General features: G+C 39.1%; 1 protein-coding gene and 1 non-coding gene across 15 annotated transcripts in view; both read right to left on the minus strand.

Moving 5' to 3' along the window:
* CCNY (cyclin Y) overlaps positions 1-20,499 on the minus strand; it is a 317,654-nt gene that overhangs the window by 14,515 nt on the left and 282,640 nt on the right. For all 14 annotated transcript variants that reach the window (XM_077152045.1, XM_077152047.1, XM_077152032.1 and 11 more), the window contains 3 exons: positions 19,481-19,516; positions 15,921-15,978; positions 15,708-15,827 (listed from right to left, as the gene is read on the minus strand). In XM_077152045.1, coding sequence (XP_077008160.1) covers positions 15,708-15,827; positions 15,921-15,978; positions 19,481-19,516 — 214 coding nt within the window. The remainder of the gene's footprint in view (positions 1-15,707; positions 15,828-15,920; positions 15,979-19,480; positions 19,517-20,499) is intronic.
* Positions 6,348-6,451, minus strand: LOC143653530 (U6 spliceosomal RNA). Its single transcript, XR_013161350.1, has one exon. It is a non-coding gene; the product is annotated as a U6 spliceosomal RNA (small nuclear RNA).

The raw sequence follows: 20,499 nt of genomic DNA on the forward strand, positions 1-20,499 counted from the left end.
AAGGGGAGACCACGAGGCAGTAGGCACAGGCAGGGCCCTCATCTCTGTGGCTGCAAGGTAGAGAATGAACTGGAAAGGGGTGACAGGGGTGGGAAGAGACCAATAACGGGATGACCAAAGCAGTCCATGAGAGTCAGACCACAGCTTGAACTAGGAACATGTCAGTGGAGCAGGTAGGCATGCGCCAGGGCAGTGGGCTGGCAGTGGAAGACTCCCCAGCTTCCAGCTCACGCAGTCCAATGCAGAGGACCACTGGGGCAAGAGACATCCAGGGAGAGGCAGGAGAAAGACAATTACAAGCTTGGGTTTGGACCTAGTATATCCAAGGTTCTTAAAAAATATGCCAGAGGACAAGCAGGCATAAATATCTGGGCCTAGAGCTTAAAGGAAACAGCGCTGAGGTGTAAATGTGAGAGTCTGCAGCATTCAGACAGAATTAATCCATGGCATGATTCCAACTGCAGAGAGAGCATGCTTGCAGCAATGAGAAAAGCGAGCCAGGCCTGGGCCTCGAGGGACCTGCCTGTTTGAGGACTCGGGAGAGGCTGAAGTGGCAGCAAAGGAGACCAAGAAGAGATCAGAGAAAGGAATAAAAGTGGGTATGTTCTGCTTGAGGTATGCCGAGTCTTATGATAGACTAGAAGGGAACCTACAATGCAAAGCCATATTTTTGTAAATGTTTACACATGTTATAGATAGAGAATATGAGAAAGAAACTGAAGTGCTTTCTTTCACAATAAAAAATAAAATTAAAGAAGCAAAGATACCTCAGGCAGTGGCTCTGGGGATGAAAAGGGGGCAAGAGAGGAGGTGTTGGTGGTCCGTTATAACTATGCTCTCCCTAAGAGAGGCAAGTTTACTATGGTTCAGAAATGTCTGGTAGGAAAGGAGGAGAGGTTCAGAAATGTCTGGTAGGAAAGGAGGAGAGGGAGGGAGGGAAGAAGGAAGAGAGCAAGAAGTAATTTTTAATAGAATTACTTATTAGGCAAAATAAGGGCAAAATTTAATGGAAATTTTGCTTCCATTAAAAATGACTAAAAAAATGATTTTAAAAAGTCAGAACAAGAACGAGGACAGGTCAAGCTATCAGTGTATAATTACCAGGTGGCACGGATTCAGAAGAAAGAGAATGAGCTTGGCTAACTCCTCTGTCTACAAGACCTGGTTCCCTCACCTGGCTCCCCTGACCCCAAAACCATAAGCAAAACAAGAGTGAAATGCTTCCCCAAAGCAGCTGGAAACTTTCCTATGACTTACTTTCCCAGTCTGTAACAGCCTGTTGTCCATAAAACAAGTTTAATGGTGAACTCCCAGGGAAATCTGGAAGTGGGGTAGAGGGGCCTCTGGACTCCATCTCCCTCTTCCACTAAACTGGACACTTTGCTATGGTCAGAGTTGGCACTCAATTGTTAGATTAATGAAGAAATAGATGAATAGTGGCTCTTTTGCTTAGAAAGGTGACTGATCTTTGTTTTCAGGGTTTTATTAATGAAAAAGTAAATTTTTAGTCTGAAAGAAACAAGCTATTTCTTATGACTACTCTCAAAATGTCAGATGTTCCCCAGAATGGATTAGAACAACTGAGATGTACTGAAGACAAAGTAAAAATGAGAAGAAATTACTAACATACTACAAATCCCAGAGACAAAAGTGCCAGCAAACCTCGATAAGAGATTCTCAATTTACTGAAAAGGGAAGAAACAGAAACGCTACTAGGAAAGCCAACCCTGATCCCACAAACTGGTTTGGGTGACTCTCCCACTTGATTCCCCAGCATCCACAAGCTGCCCCCATCGTTGCATCCCTCTCACTGTAGTTTAACTGCCTTCTTTCCTGTCCCTCTCCCTAGTAAACCTTAAGTTCCCTAAGGACAGGGACCTTGTCCTATCCCCATGTGTTCCCAGCAGGCAGCACAACAGTGGGACAGAATGGGGCTCCACATGCTTGGGGAGCCCACCTCCATGCAGCCCGTGGGCAGGCTCCAGGGGAGGGCAGATGTCTAGTGCAAGGAAGGTCAGCCAGCCCTGTCATAGGAATTTGGCTTATGAAATGACCAGAACGGTGGCATCTGGGAAGGAGAACACCATTTAGGCAGGTAGAGTGGATTTAAAAGTGAACTGAGTCCTTGTTGTGAGACAGGTACAGAGCTGGACTGTGAAGTGCAGGAGAGGTATAGTTACAGGTAGAAAAAGATAATCCATTCTCCTGTGCCAAGCCCAGAAAGTAAAAAAGAATTAAAATAAGAACATGGAAGCCACCAAGTGAGATGTTCTAATGCACTCTAAGGACTTTGTGGGAATTTCCAAATCCTTTCACTGTAGTGTTAGCATCTGGCTGTGATGACTCCTGGCGAAAAGAGAGCAGGTCATTGAAGAGACATCGATAAGCTACTTAATTTTTGGAGACTGTGGTTTTAATGGCATTTATGATATTAAGCTTGACCAGCAAAAGTGAGTGAATATTTTAGATCACTATTTTTAGTTATATGAAAATCCTAACTTTCCAGGGAAGATCCAGTGAGGCCAAGTGGAATTTCTAGGGTACACTGACCTCTGTATGATGTATTTTATAGAGAGAAAGACAATGAGCTCATCTCACTGTCCACAGAAGAAAGAGTCAGAAATTCTAGAATAAAACTAATAAGAGGAGGAAATTTAGACTGGATTTAATTAAGTCTCTAGATTTTTAAAGCCATAGAAAAAGAAGTCATGAAGCAATCTTCACCCAAGATCCTACAGTTTTCACTCCTTTGTACATAATAACCTATAGAGACCTGTCCAAGCGCCCCATGAAATAGATTCTCACTGGCTCAGTGCAGAAAGGTGACTACTTGCTTTTCTTCTGACTTACAATATCTTCTTTGTTAATTTGATATTAACAAACGCACTAGTAGATACTTAAGATAAAATTTAATGTCTCAATTAAAGAACAATAGGCATCTACCCCATCCAGCTATTCCATTAGGGCTGAATGAAGGAAGAAGACCTCACGATAGACCCATTACCAAAGGAAGGCAGTTGTTATGTTGGGAGATAAGGTATTTGTCATCAGCTCCACTTAATAGCATAGAATTTCGCAGAACTGTCAGCAAAGCTGTAATCAGGGGTCAGATGCAATTTCTTTAGTAAATTCCCATTTGTGTGTTTTAAATCTCTGCCAAGTAAAATAATAAACAATTGTTTCATCTAAAGAACATCCCTAGACCGTCACTAATTAGGACGCTCCTGCTTAATTAAATTTTCAGATTTAAACTATTCCTCTTTAGGAGGAACTGTCCTAAAGAGCCTCTCTAGAAAATATAGATTGGAGAGTAATTCAGTGTTGGAAAAAGCATTCAGTTGATTGCACGTAACAAAACCGTTCAAAGACACAGAGGATACAATACAATGCAAACTCATGGAAGTAAGGATATATGTAAATAAAATCCCGATGATATAGAAATTATTCCAATCCAATTTTAAAGACTAATGCTAGGTCACTGAGATTTGTTTGAATCCCTGTGAGGCAAACTCTCCTTCTTGGATTACAATCCTGTTGCCCTGTGGCTGTGTGGTTTAGCTGACTGAGGGCACATTCCAGAAACATCAGAGTCCACACCAGAATCCCACTGTGGGAAGAGCTGGCATTTGGCTTCCATTCTCAAGTTTACTCTAATCTCCAACAGCTATCTCACAAACATCCTACTTCGGTACAAGGGATAGCTACCCAAACTCCCAGAATTATCAATGTTTCATCAGTTGCCACTTCTGTGGCAAAAAAAAAAAAAAAAAAAAAAAAAAGATTTTTTTTTTAAGTAATAATTACAATTTTCTGTAACAAAATTAAACTCTTTAACTTTCACACTTGGACTCTTTTACTAACTAATGCCATTAGATTAACCAATAACTTGAAGTATAATTTATATTATGATTATTAGTTAACAAATATAGTATAAAGTTTTAACCCCAAACTACTACAATAACTTCTTTACTGGTGCCTCAGAAAGATCTCTTATGAAGACCAGCATGGGTCTGTTAATATTCTGCCTAAAATCTTGATGGTTCCCCACTGCCTTAAAACAAAACTGGCAGCATACAGGCAGGATATGACCCACGGATGGACTTTATTTGAACTAGAGATTGTTTTGAAAAATCTGCTCTCATATGTAAATCTGGGTTTCCAGCTTCTCTTTGAACACTGAAAGACCCCAGGTCCACATGTCTACCTGGCAAGGACTGGCCACCACATATATTTCAAACATTATTGAGGGTACATAAATACACGCTTAGCATTTGCTATCATGCACAGCCCTCTCTGCCTTTTGTCCTAGTAAACATAGGCCTTTACCACTAGGAAATGGCCACAATCATCCATCAGAAGAGATATCAGCAAAAGAGAAAGAACAGCACAGACTGTAGAAAAGAGTTATTTAACCAAGCAGGTCTAACTGCTCACCTAGAATGGCTGCTGGCAAGGGTGGCCCTGGGCTGGCCGGCATCCGGGAACCTGGATTTCAGCCAGGTCCCACCATCCCGGACACGAATGGCTCACGGTGCCTAAACTGTACAAGCCACGGTTTATGCCTCATCCTTTCTGTGCTGGTTTGAAAGGAAGCATGTCCCCTAGAAAAGCCATGTTTTAATCAAAATATCATTTCATAAAGGTAGAATAACCTCTATTCAATACTGTATGTTTGAAACTGTGATCAGATCATCTCCCTGGATGATGTGATTTAGTCAAGAGTGGTTGTTAAACTGGATTAGGGGACGACATGTCTCCACCCATTCGGGTGGGTCTTGATCGGTTTATTGGAGTCCTATAAAAGAGGAAACATTTTGGAGAATGAGAGATTCAGAGAGAGCAACACTACGAAGCAGAGTCTACCAGCCAGCGACCTTTGGAGATGAAGAAGGAAAACGCCTCCTGGGGAGCTTCATGAAACCGGAAGCCAGGAGAGGAAGCTAGCAGATGACGCCGTATTCGCCATGTGCCTTTCCAGATGAGAGAGAAGCCCTGACTATGTCCACCATGTGCCTTCTCACTGGAGAGAGAAACCCTGAACTTCATCGGCCTTCTTGAACCAAGGTATCTTTCCCTGGCTGGATGCCTTAGATTGGACATTTCTATAGACTTGTTTTAATTGGGACATTTTCTCGGCCTTAGAACTGTAAACTAGCAACTGATTAAATTCCCCTTGTTAAAAAGCCATTCCGTTTCTGGTATATTGCTTTCTGGCAGCTAGCAAACTAGAATACTTTCTTTCTGGGAATCCCAGCATTTTGGTGTGTGCAAGGCAGACGGGTGCTTCTGTGTCCAGCCCCCGAGAAAATCCCTGGGCACTGAGTCTCTAACAAGCTTTCCTAACTGTTGTTAAATAACATTTTACAAGTGTTGCCATAATTTGTTGCAGAAGGAATTAAGTGCATCCTATAGGAGACTCCATTAAGTGACCCCATTCAGAGAGAACTCTGGAAGGCTGCACCTGATTTCCTCCCTCTGCTGACTGTGCTTGGTGCCCTGGCACCGTAATCCATCACAGCCCTGAAGACGACCACATGCTGGTCCTGTGAATCCTCCCAGGGAATCGCCCAACCCAGGGTGGTCTGGGGGCCCCCAACACACAATGTTGCAAACTGCAGTGTGCAACCCATTATGGGATTCTCAGGTATATACAGGGTTATGCATAGCATTTTTTTTTTTTTAACATGGGCAGGCACCGGGAATCAAACCCGGGTCCTCTGGCATCACAGGCAAGCATTCCTGCCTGCTGAGCCACCGCGGCCTGCCCCATTTTTTTTTTAAATGAAGAAAAAGAGAAACTAGCCTCAGATCCAGTAAATGTAAGTATTTTTTTGGTGACAAGTTGGTTTATGTGTGCAGTGAGACATGAAATATGTGCTTTTTATTTTGAGTTGATTAAAAACATGCTCAAATGCCTTGCCTTAGACTTCTGAATTCTAGCGACCTCAATGCCTATTCCTGCTTTTATCTTTATTGAGTTTGCATGGGCCCAGCCTATCTTAGACTCCCAAACACTCAGAGCTTAGCCAATTGGTGACTGTACCACCTATTTATTGTTGACAGACAACTGAAGGCACAGGTGAATGAGATATTTAGACCAAATAGATACTTTTGAAAATATTTTTTCTTCCATTTTTTTAGAGAAATTGTACATTTACAGGAAGAGTATGCATAGAAGAGCTCCCATATACTACCTTCTTATTAATAACTGCCATTAGTGTGGTACATTTGCTGCAACTGACAAAAGAACTGCACAATTAACTATAGCCCATGGTTTATTCTAGATTCATTGTTCATACTGCACAGTCCTATGGACAGATCTTTAAAAAATTTTATTCTAGTAACATAAAAATATGAAACGCATCGCAAATTTGTGGGTTATCCTGGTACAATGGCCATGCTAATCTCTGTATCGCTCCAATTTTTGAATATGTGCCACCAAAGCAAGCACGGAATAGATAGCATTTTGATGAACATCCTTTTACTTCCTTTAAAACTATTAAAAGAACCAAAAAGAGGAACATTTTTGTCCGAGTTGACACATTCCTCAGGTCACTTCACCATCAGAGTGTCAGGCTCTAAGTCATCCTGACCAGTACTGCTCAAAACCACCACCAACAAGGAAAGTCTAAAAAACAATCAAAGCCAAGACAAGCCTGAGGAGATGGGCCAACTAAATGTAATGGGATTTCCTGGATGGGATCCTGGAATAGAAAAAGGACTTTAGGCAAAAACTAAGGATATGAATAAAGTTCAGAGTTTAGTAAATAGTTTTGCATTAATATGGGTGTATTAGTTGTAACAAACGTACATACAGAATAAGACGTTTATAAAGGAAATCAGGAATGGGGCATATGGGAACTCAGTATCATCTTCGTAACTTTTCTGTAAATCTAAAACTGGTCTAAGATAAAAAGACGAAGAAAGTAATCCGTCTATGAAAATGAAAACACAACATACTAAAATTCATGGAATGCAGTTAAAATATTACTTAAACAGAAAGAAAATGTCCCCAGGGAAGATGTTTGAAACCAGAATCAAAGGGCCAGCAGACATCAGCCACATGCCTTCCCAGCTGACAGAGCCACTACTTTTCTTGAGTCAAGGTATCTTTCCTGGATGCTTTAGTTTGGACATTCTTATGGCCTTAGAACTGTAATTTAATTAATTTCCTTTATAAAAGCCAAAAAAAAAAAAAGTTGCAAATGCCTACATTAAAAAAGAAGAGTCCAAATCAATAACCTAAACTTCCACCTTCAGAAACTAGAAAAAGAAGAGCAATCCAATCCAAGCCTAAACAAGAGGAATTAATAAAGATTAGAATAGAAATAAATGAAATAAAGAATAGAAAAATGATAAATAAAATTAACATAAGTGAAATTGGTTCTTTGAAATCAACACAATTGACAAACCTTTAGCTAGATTAATGAAGAAAAAAGAAGACTCGAATTACTAAAATCAGGAATAAAAGAGGGGACAGCTATTGACTGCACAGAAATAAAAAGGACTATAAGGGAATACTATGAAGATCTGCATGCCAACAAAATAGGTATCTGAGAGACCTGTGACTAGCAAAGAAATTAAATGAGTAATGTAGAAACTTCCAAGCCCAGATGATTCAGCAGTTAAGACTACCAAACACTTAAATAAGAAAATGAATACCAATTCTTCACAAACTCTCCCCAAACACAGTAAACACGGGAGCACTTCCCAATTTATTCCATGAGGTCAGTATTACCCAGATACTAACACTAAACAAAGATATCAGAAGAAAACAAAACTACAGAAATTCCTTAGAAATACAGATGCAAAAAACCTCAACTAAATACTAGCAAACCGAATTCAACAATATACAAAAAGGTTTATATACAATGACTGAGTGGAATTTATCCCAGTAATGGAAGTTTAATTTAATATCTAAAACCAATTAAGGTAATATACCATGTTAATAAAGGACAAAAGCTGCACAATCATCTTAATTGATGCAGAAAAAGCATCTGACAGAATCCAACATGGCTCCATGATAAAATCACTCCACAAATCAGGAATAGAAGGAAAATTCTTCAACATGAAAAAGGGCATCTGTGAAAAGCCCATCATACTCAATGGAAAACATTTGAATGTCTTCTCCTATGATCAGAAACAAGACAAGGATGTCCACTCTTGACACTTTTCAACTTTGCACTCAAGGTTCTAGCCAGGGAAAGTAAGTAAGAGAAAGAAAAAGGCATCTATATTGGAAAGGAAGAAATAAACTACTTTTATTTTCAGATGGCATGATGATGCAAATATAAAATCCTAAGAATCTACTAAAAAACTATTAGAATTAATAAATGAGTTCAGCAAGGTTGCAGGATACATGATCAATATACAGAAAACCAACTGCATTTCTACACACCAGCAACGAACAATACCAACAATGAAATTAAAACAATTTCTTTTAGATTATCAAAAAGAATAAAATTAAACAAAGTACAGCACCTTTGAAATAGTGTTTAAATTAAAGATGTAAATAAATGGAAAGATATACCATATTCATAGACTGTTAAGATGCCAGTACTCTCCAAAATGATTTATAAATTCAAAAACTGTGAAATACTGTTTAAAGAAATTAAAGAAAGAATAAAGAAAATTTAAGAAATAAAGGAAAGACATGCCATGTTCATAGACTGTTAAGATGTCAATATTCTCCAAACTGATATACAAATTCAATGTAATCCCTATCAAAATCCCAGATGGTTTTTTCACAGAAATTGATAAGTTGATACTAAAATTCACATGGATATGCAAGACACACAGTATAGCCAATACAATGTTAAAAATAAAGAACAAAGTTGGACGACTCATACTTTCTGACACAGCTACAGTAATCAAGAGTGTGATATTGACATAAGGAGAGATAATACAGATCAATGGAATACAATCAAGGGTTCAGAAATAAACCCTCAAGACTTTTTGCTTTTGTTTTTTTAAATATTTTTACTGAGATATCATCATGCACCATACAATCCATCCAAAGTATACAATTAATGGCTCACAATACTATCACATAGTTGTGTATTCATCACCATGACCATTTTTAGAACATGTGGATCACTACAGAAAAAAAAAGAAAAATACCATACACCCCATATCCCTTACCCATCCCTCTCACTGACCACTAGTATTGCAATTTACCCAATTATTTTTACCCCTTATCCCCCATTATTTATTTATCATTTGTTCTCATTTTTTACTCATCTGTCCATACCCTAGATATTGGGAGCATCAGACACAAGGTATTCACTATCACAAAGTCACATTGTAAAAGCTATAAAATTATTCAATCATCTTCAAGAATCAAGGTTACTTAAATAATTTGTTTCAGGTATTTCTTTCTAGCTATTCTAATACACTAAAAACTAAAAAGGGATATCTATATAATGCATAAGAATAACCTCCAGGATAACCTCCTGACTATTTAAAATCTCTCAGCCACTGAAACTTTATTTTGTCTCATTTTTCTTTTCTCTGTTTTTGGTCAAGAAGGCTTTTTCCATCCCATGATGATGAGTCCTAGCTCATCCCTGGGAGTCATGTCCAGTGCCAGAGAGATTCACACCCTTGGGAGTCACATCCCACATGGGGGGGGGGGCAATGAGTACACCTGCTGAGTTGGCTTTGAGAGAGATGCCACATCTGAGCAACATAAGAGGTTCTCTGGAGGTTCCTCTTAGGTATAATTATAAGCTGACTTAGCTTCTCCTTTGCAGGAATAAATTTCACAGGGGCAGGCCCCAAGATGAAGGGCTCGGCTATTAAACTGGTTGTCCCCAATGCTTGCAAGAGTAACAGGAATTCCCCAGATGGAGAAGTTGAATATTTCCTCCTTTTTCCCCAGTCCCTCAAGGGGACTTTACAAATACTTTTTTATTCTCTGCCCATATTACTCTGGGATGTTTCAGGGTATGACACTAACCTGTACAAACTAACAAGATCTCACACCCTATTCAAGATTCCATATAACTATGATGTTCGAATAAACTGACAATGTTAAATAAGATAGTGTGCTAACAAAAATACAAATTTTGCACCAAATAAACATCTCTCTCTTTGGTCTCATACAAAAGCTGAAGTTTTAAAATGTAAACCCTATTATCCTTTACACTGTATTGTGATTTACCTTAGTCCTATCCAGATCAGCTTCAGTCATATCTCTAATTAAAGTCTGATCACTTTTTCAACTTTTTTTTTTTTTTTAGCAGTTGCTATATAGGATAATGCTGACTTTCATAGCTTCAGAGCTCTAACTCTGAATCTCAGGTGTCAAACAAATACTCAAAGTTCCAGAGAACTATAGGTTATACACAAATAGCTCAGCATCTCAAAATTTAGCAACAGCTACAACTCTAGAATAGATGTGACTGCTGTAAGAGCTTACAATCTAGGAACCTTTACAACAGGACTTAACCTGAAACCCAAGCTCTCAATCAGAATTCTCTGAGTTTGTATATTGTAGTTAGTTCATATGAGTGAAGCATGATATCTGTCTTTTTGTTTCTAACATTTCATTCAACATACTGTTTTCAAGGTTCATTCACCTGGTTGTATGCCTCACAACTTCACTGCTTCTTGCAGCTGCTCAGTAGTTCATTGTACATAAATACCACAGTACCCCCTTCCATTCCTCAGTCCATGTATCCATAGGCCACCTCTATCCATTGCAAATCAGGAACATTGCTGACATAAGCACTAGTGTGCAAATGTCCACTTGTGACCCCACACTCAGTTCTTCCAAGTACACACCTAGCAAAAGGGTTGCAGGATCACACAGCAACCCCTTCCTAGCCTCTTGTGGTGCCATCACATGGCCCTCCAGAGGGGCTGTATCACTCTGCTTCCCTACCAACATTTAACAGGTCAATTTCTCCATCTACATTTTCTCCAACACTTCTATCACTCTGTTCATTTTAAAACAGTTTTACTCACACATCATACAATCCAACCTAAGTAAAACAATCAATGGTTCTCCTTATAGTCATATATCCATGCCTTCACCACCACAGTCTATATGAGGACATTTCCTTTTCTTCTGCAAAGAATCCCATACCCCTCCCCAATACCTCCCCCGCTTACTGACATTTAGTTTTGGCAATTAAATTACGTTACTATTGACTATAGGCCCTAGCTTGATTGACTGTATTTGTCAATGGACTTTTTCTTTTCATGGGCAGGTACCGGGAATCAAACCCGGGTCTCTGGCATAGCAGACGAGAATTCTGCCACTGAGCCACCGTTACACCACCCTCAAATGACTTTTGAAAAGGGTGGTAAATAGTCATTTCAACAAACGGTGCTGGGGAAACAGAATATTCACATGCTGGAGAATGAATGTGGACTTCTACTCACCAAAATTAAGTCAAACTTGATGACAGGTGTAAATGTATAAGCTAAAATAAAATTTCTAAAAGAAAATAAAGAATAAATTTTCATGACCTTGGATTATGCAATGATTTCTTAGATACAGTATCAAAAGAAAAAGGAAAACCAAACATATAAACTGGGCTTATAAAAATGAAAAGCTTCTATGCTGCAATGATGCCACAAAGAAAATAAAAAGACAATCTGACAAGGGACTTATACCAGAATATGTAAACAACTCTCACAACAACAAAAGGACTAAATAACCCAGTTAAAAAATGAGCAAAGGATCTGAATAGATATTCCTTCAAAGAAGATACACCAATGTCTAATAAACACATGAAAAGACACTTAACATCATTAATCATCAAAGAAATACAAATCAAAACTATGAGATATTAATTTATATCCACTCTGATGGCTAACATAAAAAAGGACAAAAAATAATGAGTGTTGACAAGGATGGAAGAATTGGAACTCTCAAAACATTGCCAAGCGGAATATATAATGTTCCAGCACTTTGGAAAACATTTTGGCAGATCCTCCAAATGTTAACCATAGGGTACCCTACGACTCAGCAATTATACTCCTTAGGTATACATCTATAAGAAATGAAAACGTATTACTCACACAAAAACTTGTACACAAATGTTCACAAGTAGTATTATTCATAATACCTAAAAAGTAGGAATAACCTAAATACCCCTTAATTGATGAATGGATAAACAAAATGTGGTATATCCATACAATGGAAAAAATATTTGGCAATGAAAAAATAAAAATGAAATACTAACACATGGCTCCAGTGTACTAAACCTTGAACACAGTATGCTAACTGAAGCCAGACACAAAAGACTATATATTATATGATTCCATTCATGTGAAATGTCTAGAATAGGCCAAACTAGAGAAACAGAAAGTTAGAGAAAAAGAAAGTGCTTGCCTGGAGGTGGGGGCTGGGGCAGAAACAGGGAAAGACTGCTAAAAGGATATGGGGTTTCTTTATAGGGTGATGAAAATAGTCTAAAATTAGGTGGCAGTAATGGTTACATAAAAATCTACTAAAGTGTACGCTTTAAATGAGTGACTCTTATGGTATGTGGAATATATATCAAAGGTTTTTAAAAAGGGCTTAAGAAAGGTTCCACATCTCCTCCTGTTAGGTGAGTGCTCAGTTTGCCACTCTATTCCTTCTCTGGTCTCCTTTAACTTTATGTCTCACACCCCTGCTCTGAGTCCTAGCTTCCACCTCTCCCTCTCATCACCTATGGCCTCCCAGAGAGAACTGGCCTTGTATGACATTCCATCAAGGGCCCAGCTGAGCCACGTCCCCAAAGCCGAAGACTGCCACTCTTCCCTCAGCAAGCATACCCTAATAGCTTAACAACGGAACAGCACAGCATGAGTTCAGTGTTGTAAGACTACTGGGGTTGGGGAAGACAATAGCAATTAGTTAATGAACACTCCTTATGCTTCAGGCAAAGTGTGAGATACTATGACAGCAATTTTATTTACTTAGTTATTATTATCCTTACTTTACATATTCAGTAAATATCTAATGAGCACTTATTATGTATCAAGCTGTGCTCCAGATGCTGGCTATATAGCAGTGGCCCAACTGCAATAAATGTTCATCCTTTAATAAAGATTTTATTATAGACAAAAAATAAATGACTAAAACCTAAAGTATGTGGGTGGTAATAAGTGCTGCAGAGAAAACTAAAGCAGGAAAGTGATGAGAATGGAATGTGGTAGGAAGTGGGAGGTTGCAATTTTAAATATGGCAGTCAAGGAAAGTCCCCACTGCAGTGAGCCTTCAGCAAAGATGCACAGGAGGCAGGGAAGGAGGATTCCAGGCAAAGGCTTTGGGGCTGGAGTATATCTGGCTGGTTTGGGAAGAGCAAGGGAACCAGAGGGCTGAAGCAGAGTCCCCAGGGAGGGGAGCTGAGAGGAACCAGAGAGCCTCATTCTGCTACGGCCCTTTGGTTACTTCCAGGCTTTCTTTGGGTTTCACTCTGAGTAGAAAGGGTACCACTGAAGCCTCTGAGCTGAGAGTGAGAAAAATAACGGCTGAGGATAGAGCCCTGGGCCTCTTTCTCCTATCAGTTCTGGGTCACAACAAATTGTTCTAAGGACAGACATTTGACCCCAAAGGAACTGCGCCAAAATCTATCCCTTCTTCAAAATGTGAACTAAAGTTAAAAACAGACTGAGTTACCCAGTGTTGGGTCTTGAAAAGAAAAATGATGCAGTGTCAAGGAGGAGGCGGCTGCTTGCCTGCTACTCCAAATCCAAAGCAGGGAAAGCTGGTCTACAAGTCAGTGATGCAGACAGACCCAAGGGGGGAAGTGGAGGCGAGATGAGGCCGCCGCAGAGAAACACAGACCCGCCACCATTTCACTATAAGGCCTGACTGTACATCTAGTCCTGGGAGCTAGGGAATAAATGAGACATGCCTGAAACCCCCTCCACGGCTCCTTCCATGCCCCTTCAGGTGGGTTTCTGGTCCCCACAACCAAAGACCCCTGATTAAGACAGGAGTGAGCTTTCTCTGTAGTCCATGGACCACACAGGAGTAGAGGCCCTCAGGACAACCCAGCTCAGGTAAAGAGGGGCCAGAGGCAGGGCCAGCTAGCGGCGATGTCTTTCTGTCCACCTGACCGGGGACTTCTGTGTCCCCACAACTGAGGCCAGGAATCTTACAAAGTACCCTTAGGTGAAAGCTTCACATGGTTGAGTCAGATGCGACTTAAACACCTCACCCTCCTTTTTAATACCCTCACCTGTCAGTTTCAGTAGGTGAGCTTTTAGCATAGCAAGATAGGAATATAAATTTAGTGACACTAAGTTTACTGCTCCTCCTTCAAAAATAAGTGAATGAAGCTGTGCCATCTCTGCTTTGGGTGTCTGGAGAGCCTGGCTGCCCTTCCAGGGCATGCTGGCTGCCGTCCCTGGAACAAAGCGCTGTCCTTCCTCCCACTGGACATGTGCCAAGGAGCCAGGCTCAAGTCCAGGGGAAAAGCAGAAACTAATACAGCTCTGCCCACACTAGACCAGCACTGTCCTGATGGCCGCGTCTCACTCTAGGGGACCCAAGAAAAGGGACAATCACAGGTGGGTCTCACTGGGGACACTCACACCTCTGCCTGCCCCTGCAGGTGCTCAGGCTCTCAATCAGTCCAGGTAGAGCAGCAGTGCCGCACCCAACCCGGAGGACCCCAAAAGTACTCACCTCCAAGGTGCAGCAACAAGAACTCGATACAAACTATTATGAACCCCCAGTTCACATGACAGAACGACTGAAGCTGCTCCTATAGTACTTCAAAGACATGAACTAATTAATTAACCCTCCCTGTCATCCTACATGGCATAAGAAGACAAAAGGGGAATGGAGGAAAAGGGTTAAATACTTCAGACATTCATTCGAAGTCTCTCTCTCTCTCATTCCGAATCACCAAACAATTGCTTGCTGGATGTCTGTTTTATTCATTAACTCACAAGTTCAATGAGGGAAAGAAGGAACAAACAAATGGATGAACAGATGAAGGAACAAATGAACAACAAACAAAGCAGCAGCCAGGTTTACTGTTGAATTAGGCAGAGGGCTCAAAGTCGGTGGGAGAAATACAAAGGCTGCTCATAAATCTGCTATTAGACAATTTCTCTCAGAGGCTTCAGGCACTGGCATTCTCACATTTGGGATAGAGCATTCACAGGTGAAGCCAAGTTTGTATCTGAGTCACAAGCAACATAAAAGGTCAGGGACCAGAGGCTCCATTGTTGACTCTATTTCCCAAGTGAGATCTGACATTAGTAACCCAAAAAGTTTGAAGAATCTAATTAAGAATGGTAGGTTCTATTTTTTTTCCCCTTTTATACTTAAAATGCAGATTACTGCCACGTTGTCTCTAAATATAATAGAGAGAAATGATTCCAACAAAAATCCAAATCAGAAGTGAGCAATACAGACCCCTCCTTCAGACACAGCCAGGTCTAGTCATCACCTCTAGTTACCGTTACTAAAACCTTTACAGGAAGTCGGCGACAGGTAACCTGGACGTTTACAGGGGACAGTCTCAGTTGTTCTTACCTGTGTAAGAACACAGCTGTCTTACCTGTGTAACGTTTCAGGATTCACTGGTTTTGAATGTGACTCACAATGAGACGTCACAACCTCTTTTGGGATGTCCCAACAAAAGCAACCCTCCACTGGATCAGCAATTTCCCCAGGGCCACCTGGGAAGGGCTCCCTGCCGGCATCCCACTGGGCAGAAAGTACGCAGAGCTGGGCAGCTTGAGGCACTCACCAGGGTGACAATGGCACATTCAGCTGTCAGCTGAGCAGCACTGAACAGTGTCCGAACAAACCGGTAAATCTGTTTCTGCTCTGGGTTGTGTTTGTCATAATCTGGTGGCACTTCGGATTTCTGGGGAAGGAAATAGTTTCATATGACTGGTCACCCCATAACAACAAAAGAACAATAATTAAACAGTCTCATAAAACACGAGGAGGAGATTACCGAAAGAGGGTGAAGGTTTTCATCAAAAATATCTAAGAGCATCCTTCCATCTGGGTCCCTGGTGGGGCAAGGTGGAAATAAAAGAAAAAAAAAAGTTTACTTTCTGCAAGAATGAGTGTCAGTCAAAAACAGAATGAAAATATATTTTGATTCAGATTCATTTTAAGAAATAGAAAGTAGTGCTAAATGTGAGACGCTGTCAGTTATCCGTGAATAATAATCACTTTTCCTTGGGTACAATATTTAAACCATTTTTATTTGAATAGTCCATGGTAATAAAGGTTACAAACCACATTTAGTTGAATTAACTAAGTAAAACATGTAGATTTTTCATTTTCCAATTTTTGAAATGAACCAAAGCTAAGCAAGTGACAAACTTCTTTAACATCTTGTTTCTGAGCAAAGGCTAAAAAATCTACTTAAAATAAATTCTACCACATGGCTAAGAGGATGCAAGTCTGGGGGTATGAGCATTCAATGTATCCTAGGAATTAGTTTGAAATTTTCCCAACGTAGAATTTGACTGCTTCATTAACAAAGGTTTTCACAATTTTGTCACGAGATAATACATGGAAAAGTTTAACTCACTAACCCGTAAGAGGGCAGTGTGAGGGGGACTCAGTGGCAGAATTCTCTCTTGCCATGCGGAGACCCAGATTCGTTTCCCTGTGCCTGCCCATGCCAAAAAAAAAAAAAAAATATTCCGTAATAATGGCTGGTTGTCTCCAGGTTGGTAAATGCATAGAGCCATTTAAGTGGTGGCTTTCACCATAAGCTCTGCGTGTAACATCTTTACACTACCAATGACAGCTCTACTTTTACTTGTTTTATGTCCCTGGTATTTTGCCTAATTTTTTCTTTAAAAACCGAATTTGGAAACCACCGATTTTGGTAATACAGAATTTCCATGATCTGTCCTTCCACTGTCAATTGTGTTTAAGAATATCAGAAAGCTACAGACCGACACTAACATACTCCCATCAGAGCAAGCACTACAATTTCTGCTCTATAAATTTACTGTCTGTGTAAAAGTAAAACTGAAGGAAAGAGCCAGACAAAATAGCTCAATTTTCATTCCTACATTTGCAAAATAATTATGCTTTAAAAAACAGCGTTGGGCATTCACACCTGTACTCATCTGCTCTCGTCAGCATGAGAACAGGCTGCAAAGACTTAGACAAACCCAAAGGAAAGAAATGCTCCAACAAGGCTGGACTGACAGTTGGAGTCTGGAGTCTGAAAGCCTAAACAACTGTCCTTCTAGATGCACCTGGTGACACTTCCTTTAATGAGGACCCTGGCTACAAAGCGTCAGCTCTCCCCCACCTCACTAACACCCTCTGCAAGACATTCCAGTGCCCTGTGTGTGACAAAGCCTCGTTCTGCATCCCAGCAACTTGGACAGCTTGGCCCCGTTCAACTTTCCTGATGAGAGCCATGTGTCATACGTGAGAAACATCCACCAGAAGTCATTCTAAAGATTAACATAGGCTCATAAAAATATAAATGAGGATTCTGAATTTGAGCTAATACAATTCTGGGAAAAAAACGGACTCCTCTGACAAGTGGACTGTTTCTTTCACTTCCATTAAAAGGCATGTGCCCCAAGCGAACAACGTCATCTGTATCAAGCAAGCCTATCTGTTACCAGCTTCCAAAGTTTGGCCAATAAGTTTGTCTAGGAGAAATTCAGCAGGCAAGCATGCCACCACTTCCCCAAGAGACCTTCAGTTTTACAGTCTGTAGATTAATCACTTGTTCACAAATGTTTACTTTTTCAGTTGGACTTTCTCCACTTCTAGACCAACATATCACTATTAACCCAGGAGCACATGATTAAATGTCTGTGTGGTAGATTGAGTTCAAGTCTCACTTCTCTAATTTACTAGCTGTGCGATCTCAGGCAAAATATCTAACCTTCCTGTGGCTTGGTAAATTTATCTTAAAATGGAGATAGTATCAGTATTGCTCATGGAGCTGTTATAAAAACTAAATGAGATAAAGCCTTAAAGAGCTGATCAGAGTGGCCACAATAAATACTCAATTAAGTTGGCTCTTACTGCTTTCAGCTATGGTTAAATTAACATCAGGCTCTATGGCGGTCTGGAAACGCAGAAACCACTCAGAGATGCTGATGCAAAACTGGTCTGAGAGCACATCCGAGTTTCACTAGAGGAAGTACACTGTCAAATTTTAAAGAGTTTGAAATAATATCATAAAAACAAACAGCAAGGTAAGATCTGCATTTTCACTGACATGTTATTCTGTTTCGAGGTTCAGAGTGTCAATGACCTATACTTCCAAAGTTCTTATATCCACACTTTTCAAGTACCATAAGGAATCATGAATCACAATTACAATATGGAAACAGAACCTCACAGAGAATATGACTCTTTTCAGGTGTTTGTTTCCAAATATTGTTTTTTCCCAAAACAAAATTAGAAACTGTATCCTCTAACCTCAGCTTAAATGACCTGTCCCAACTTTCCTTTCCCCCCACTGAGGTCCAAACTTTTCCAAACTTGCTCACACCAGCTATACTTGTTATTCTAATCACATAACAAAAGTAAATAGTTTATTAACAATATGGCTGCAATAAGAGTGGTTTTGTTCCCATGAAAAAAATAAGGTTGTGTTAGAAAAACTTGATAAAAGGATTTGCTAAAATAAATTTGCAGTTGACTAGATGTGGGCACAATGAGAAAGTCTACGCTTAGTTTGTTTCACAAATATCTAAGTTTTCTCATTATTTAAAAAAAAAAAACTAGCTGCAATTTGCAAAGAATGAATCGGAGGTTTGGCTTATGAAAGCAAGACATTTTGTTACTCTAATCAATGTCTATGATCAAAGCAAAAGCCTTGGCTCTGCATAAAATAGATGGGCACATGAATGGGTTCTTACATGATTTATGCTTAAATAAAATGTTAAAATAGGTACGTATCAGTATGTTTATAATTCCCTGTTTAACTGACTTTTTGAATTACCCAAACCATCACCAGACCCAGACATTTCAGAGAGAAAACTTCTGCTATGTTAAAATAATTTATGTCTAAATTTGCACCTAAATTTCCTCTACTGAGTTCAAACCAGAAATTGAATTTTTTTCATGTTAAAGTCGCACAGCAAAAAAAAATTGTTTTATACCGTTTTATAAAAGACAGACTCTTTTTTTTTTTCCCCCCGCATGAGCAGGCACTAGGAAACAAACCCGGGTCTCTGCCATGGCAGGAAAGAAGTCTTTTGCCCGTCCAAAAGATAAAAATTTTTAAACAACTGACAGAAAATAAAAAGTGAAAAAGAGGTTGAGCATATTCGAGCTTTGTTCTGTTTTGCTTCTTTCAACCACAAACACCCATTTGGTTTCCTCTGATTGAGAAGTAATTCAGCACTTACCTGGCCAGTTTTGACGAACTGAATTAACTTTAGAAACTCTATGAAAATATAAGCTAAGAATATAAAGTTCACAGGTTGAGGTAAGTATAACATAATAAGGAAAAATTGGAAAAGCACAACAGAAGATAAACTGATGTTTCCAATACAAAATAAATTATTCACATACCTGTTTTTGATGTGATAATATATTGCGAGAGCTACACTGTAAAAAAAAATGCAGCAATTCAATGTTTCATAAGCATATTTGAGAACTCATACGATCTCTGGTACAGTACATCTGATCATAAATATTTAAATATAAGGAAAAAGGCCAACGATCCATCTGAATAGACTGTTTCATTCAGAATGCCCATCAAGAAAATTCACTATTTAAAATAAATCAATCTGGTGCTCGTTTCCAACAATTATTAAATATTTTCCTGAAGCACCAACACTTTAAGTGATATTCAAAAACAAACTGCATTTTCTATCAGAAATTTTCAGCTTTCCTCATTTGTAAAATACAGGCATTACGTAAAAAAACAGGTTGACAAATTAAATATCTTTTGAAATCTTCAACTCATTAACTACTGTTTTGGCAAATTAGTGGTTTCTTTATAATAGTCAGAAAATATGACTATCACCACAATGGTTTGCTATTTTTTCTCTTAAATCAGTAACCTTCTGACAATCTAACTTATACATTCACTTGCTGAAATGGTACTGTAATTTTTACCATAACATTTATATTTTACATTTTAAAAGATATGAATTTAACAAAGATATTCCCCTCCCCTATTTTTTCTTTCTTTTTTAAATAATGTTTTTCTGATTATAAAATATAATACATCATTATGAAGAATCTGAAAAATATAGAAAGTAGGAATATTGAATATTTGTATCTACCTATAAATTACACTGTAGAAGCAAACAGGATTGCATGTCACTTTAATCCTTATTATGTTAACATTTTTTCTTACCATTAAAATATTTTCCAAAAAACATGATTTTAAATGGCTGATTATATTGCAACATATGGTTGTTGGATAATTTATTTAACAATTCCCCAACTATTATATATGTAAATGTTTCCAGTATTTTGTTATAATTAACTCCATAGTTATCATCCTCACAGATAAATACTGGTACAAATCTGAAACGGTACAATTTCACTAAGAAAACATCCTGTAAATGGAATTTCTGGAT

The sequence above is a fragment of the Tamandua tetradactyla genome, chromosome 1 (genome assembly GCF_023851605.1).
Source record: "Tamandua tetradactyla isolate mTamTet1 chromosome 1, mTamTet1.pri, whole genome shotgun sequence".
Classification (NCBI taxonomy): Eukaryota; Metazoa; Chordata; class Mammalia; order Pilosa; family Myrmecophagidae; genus Tamandua; species Tamandua tetradactyla.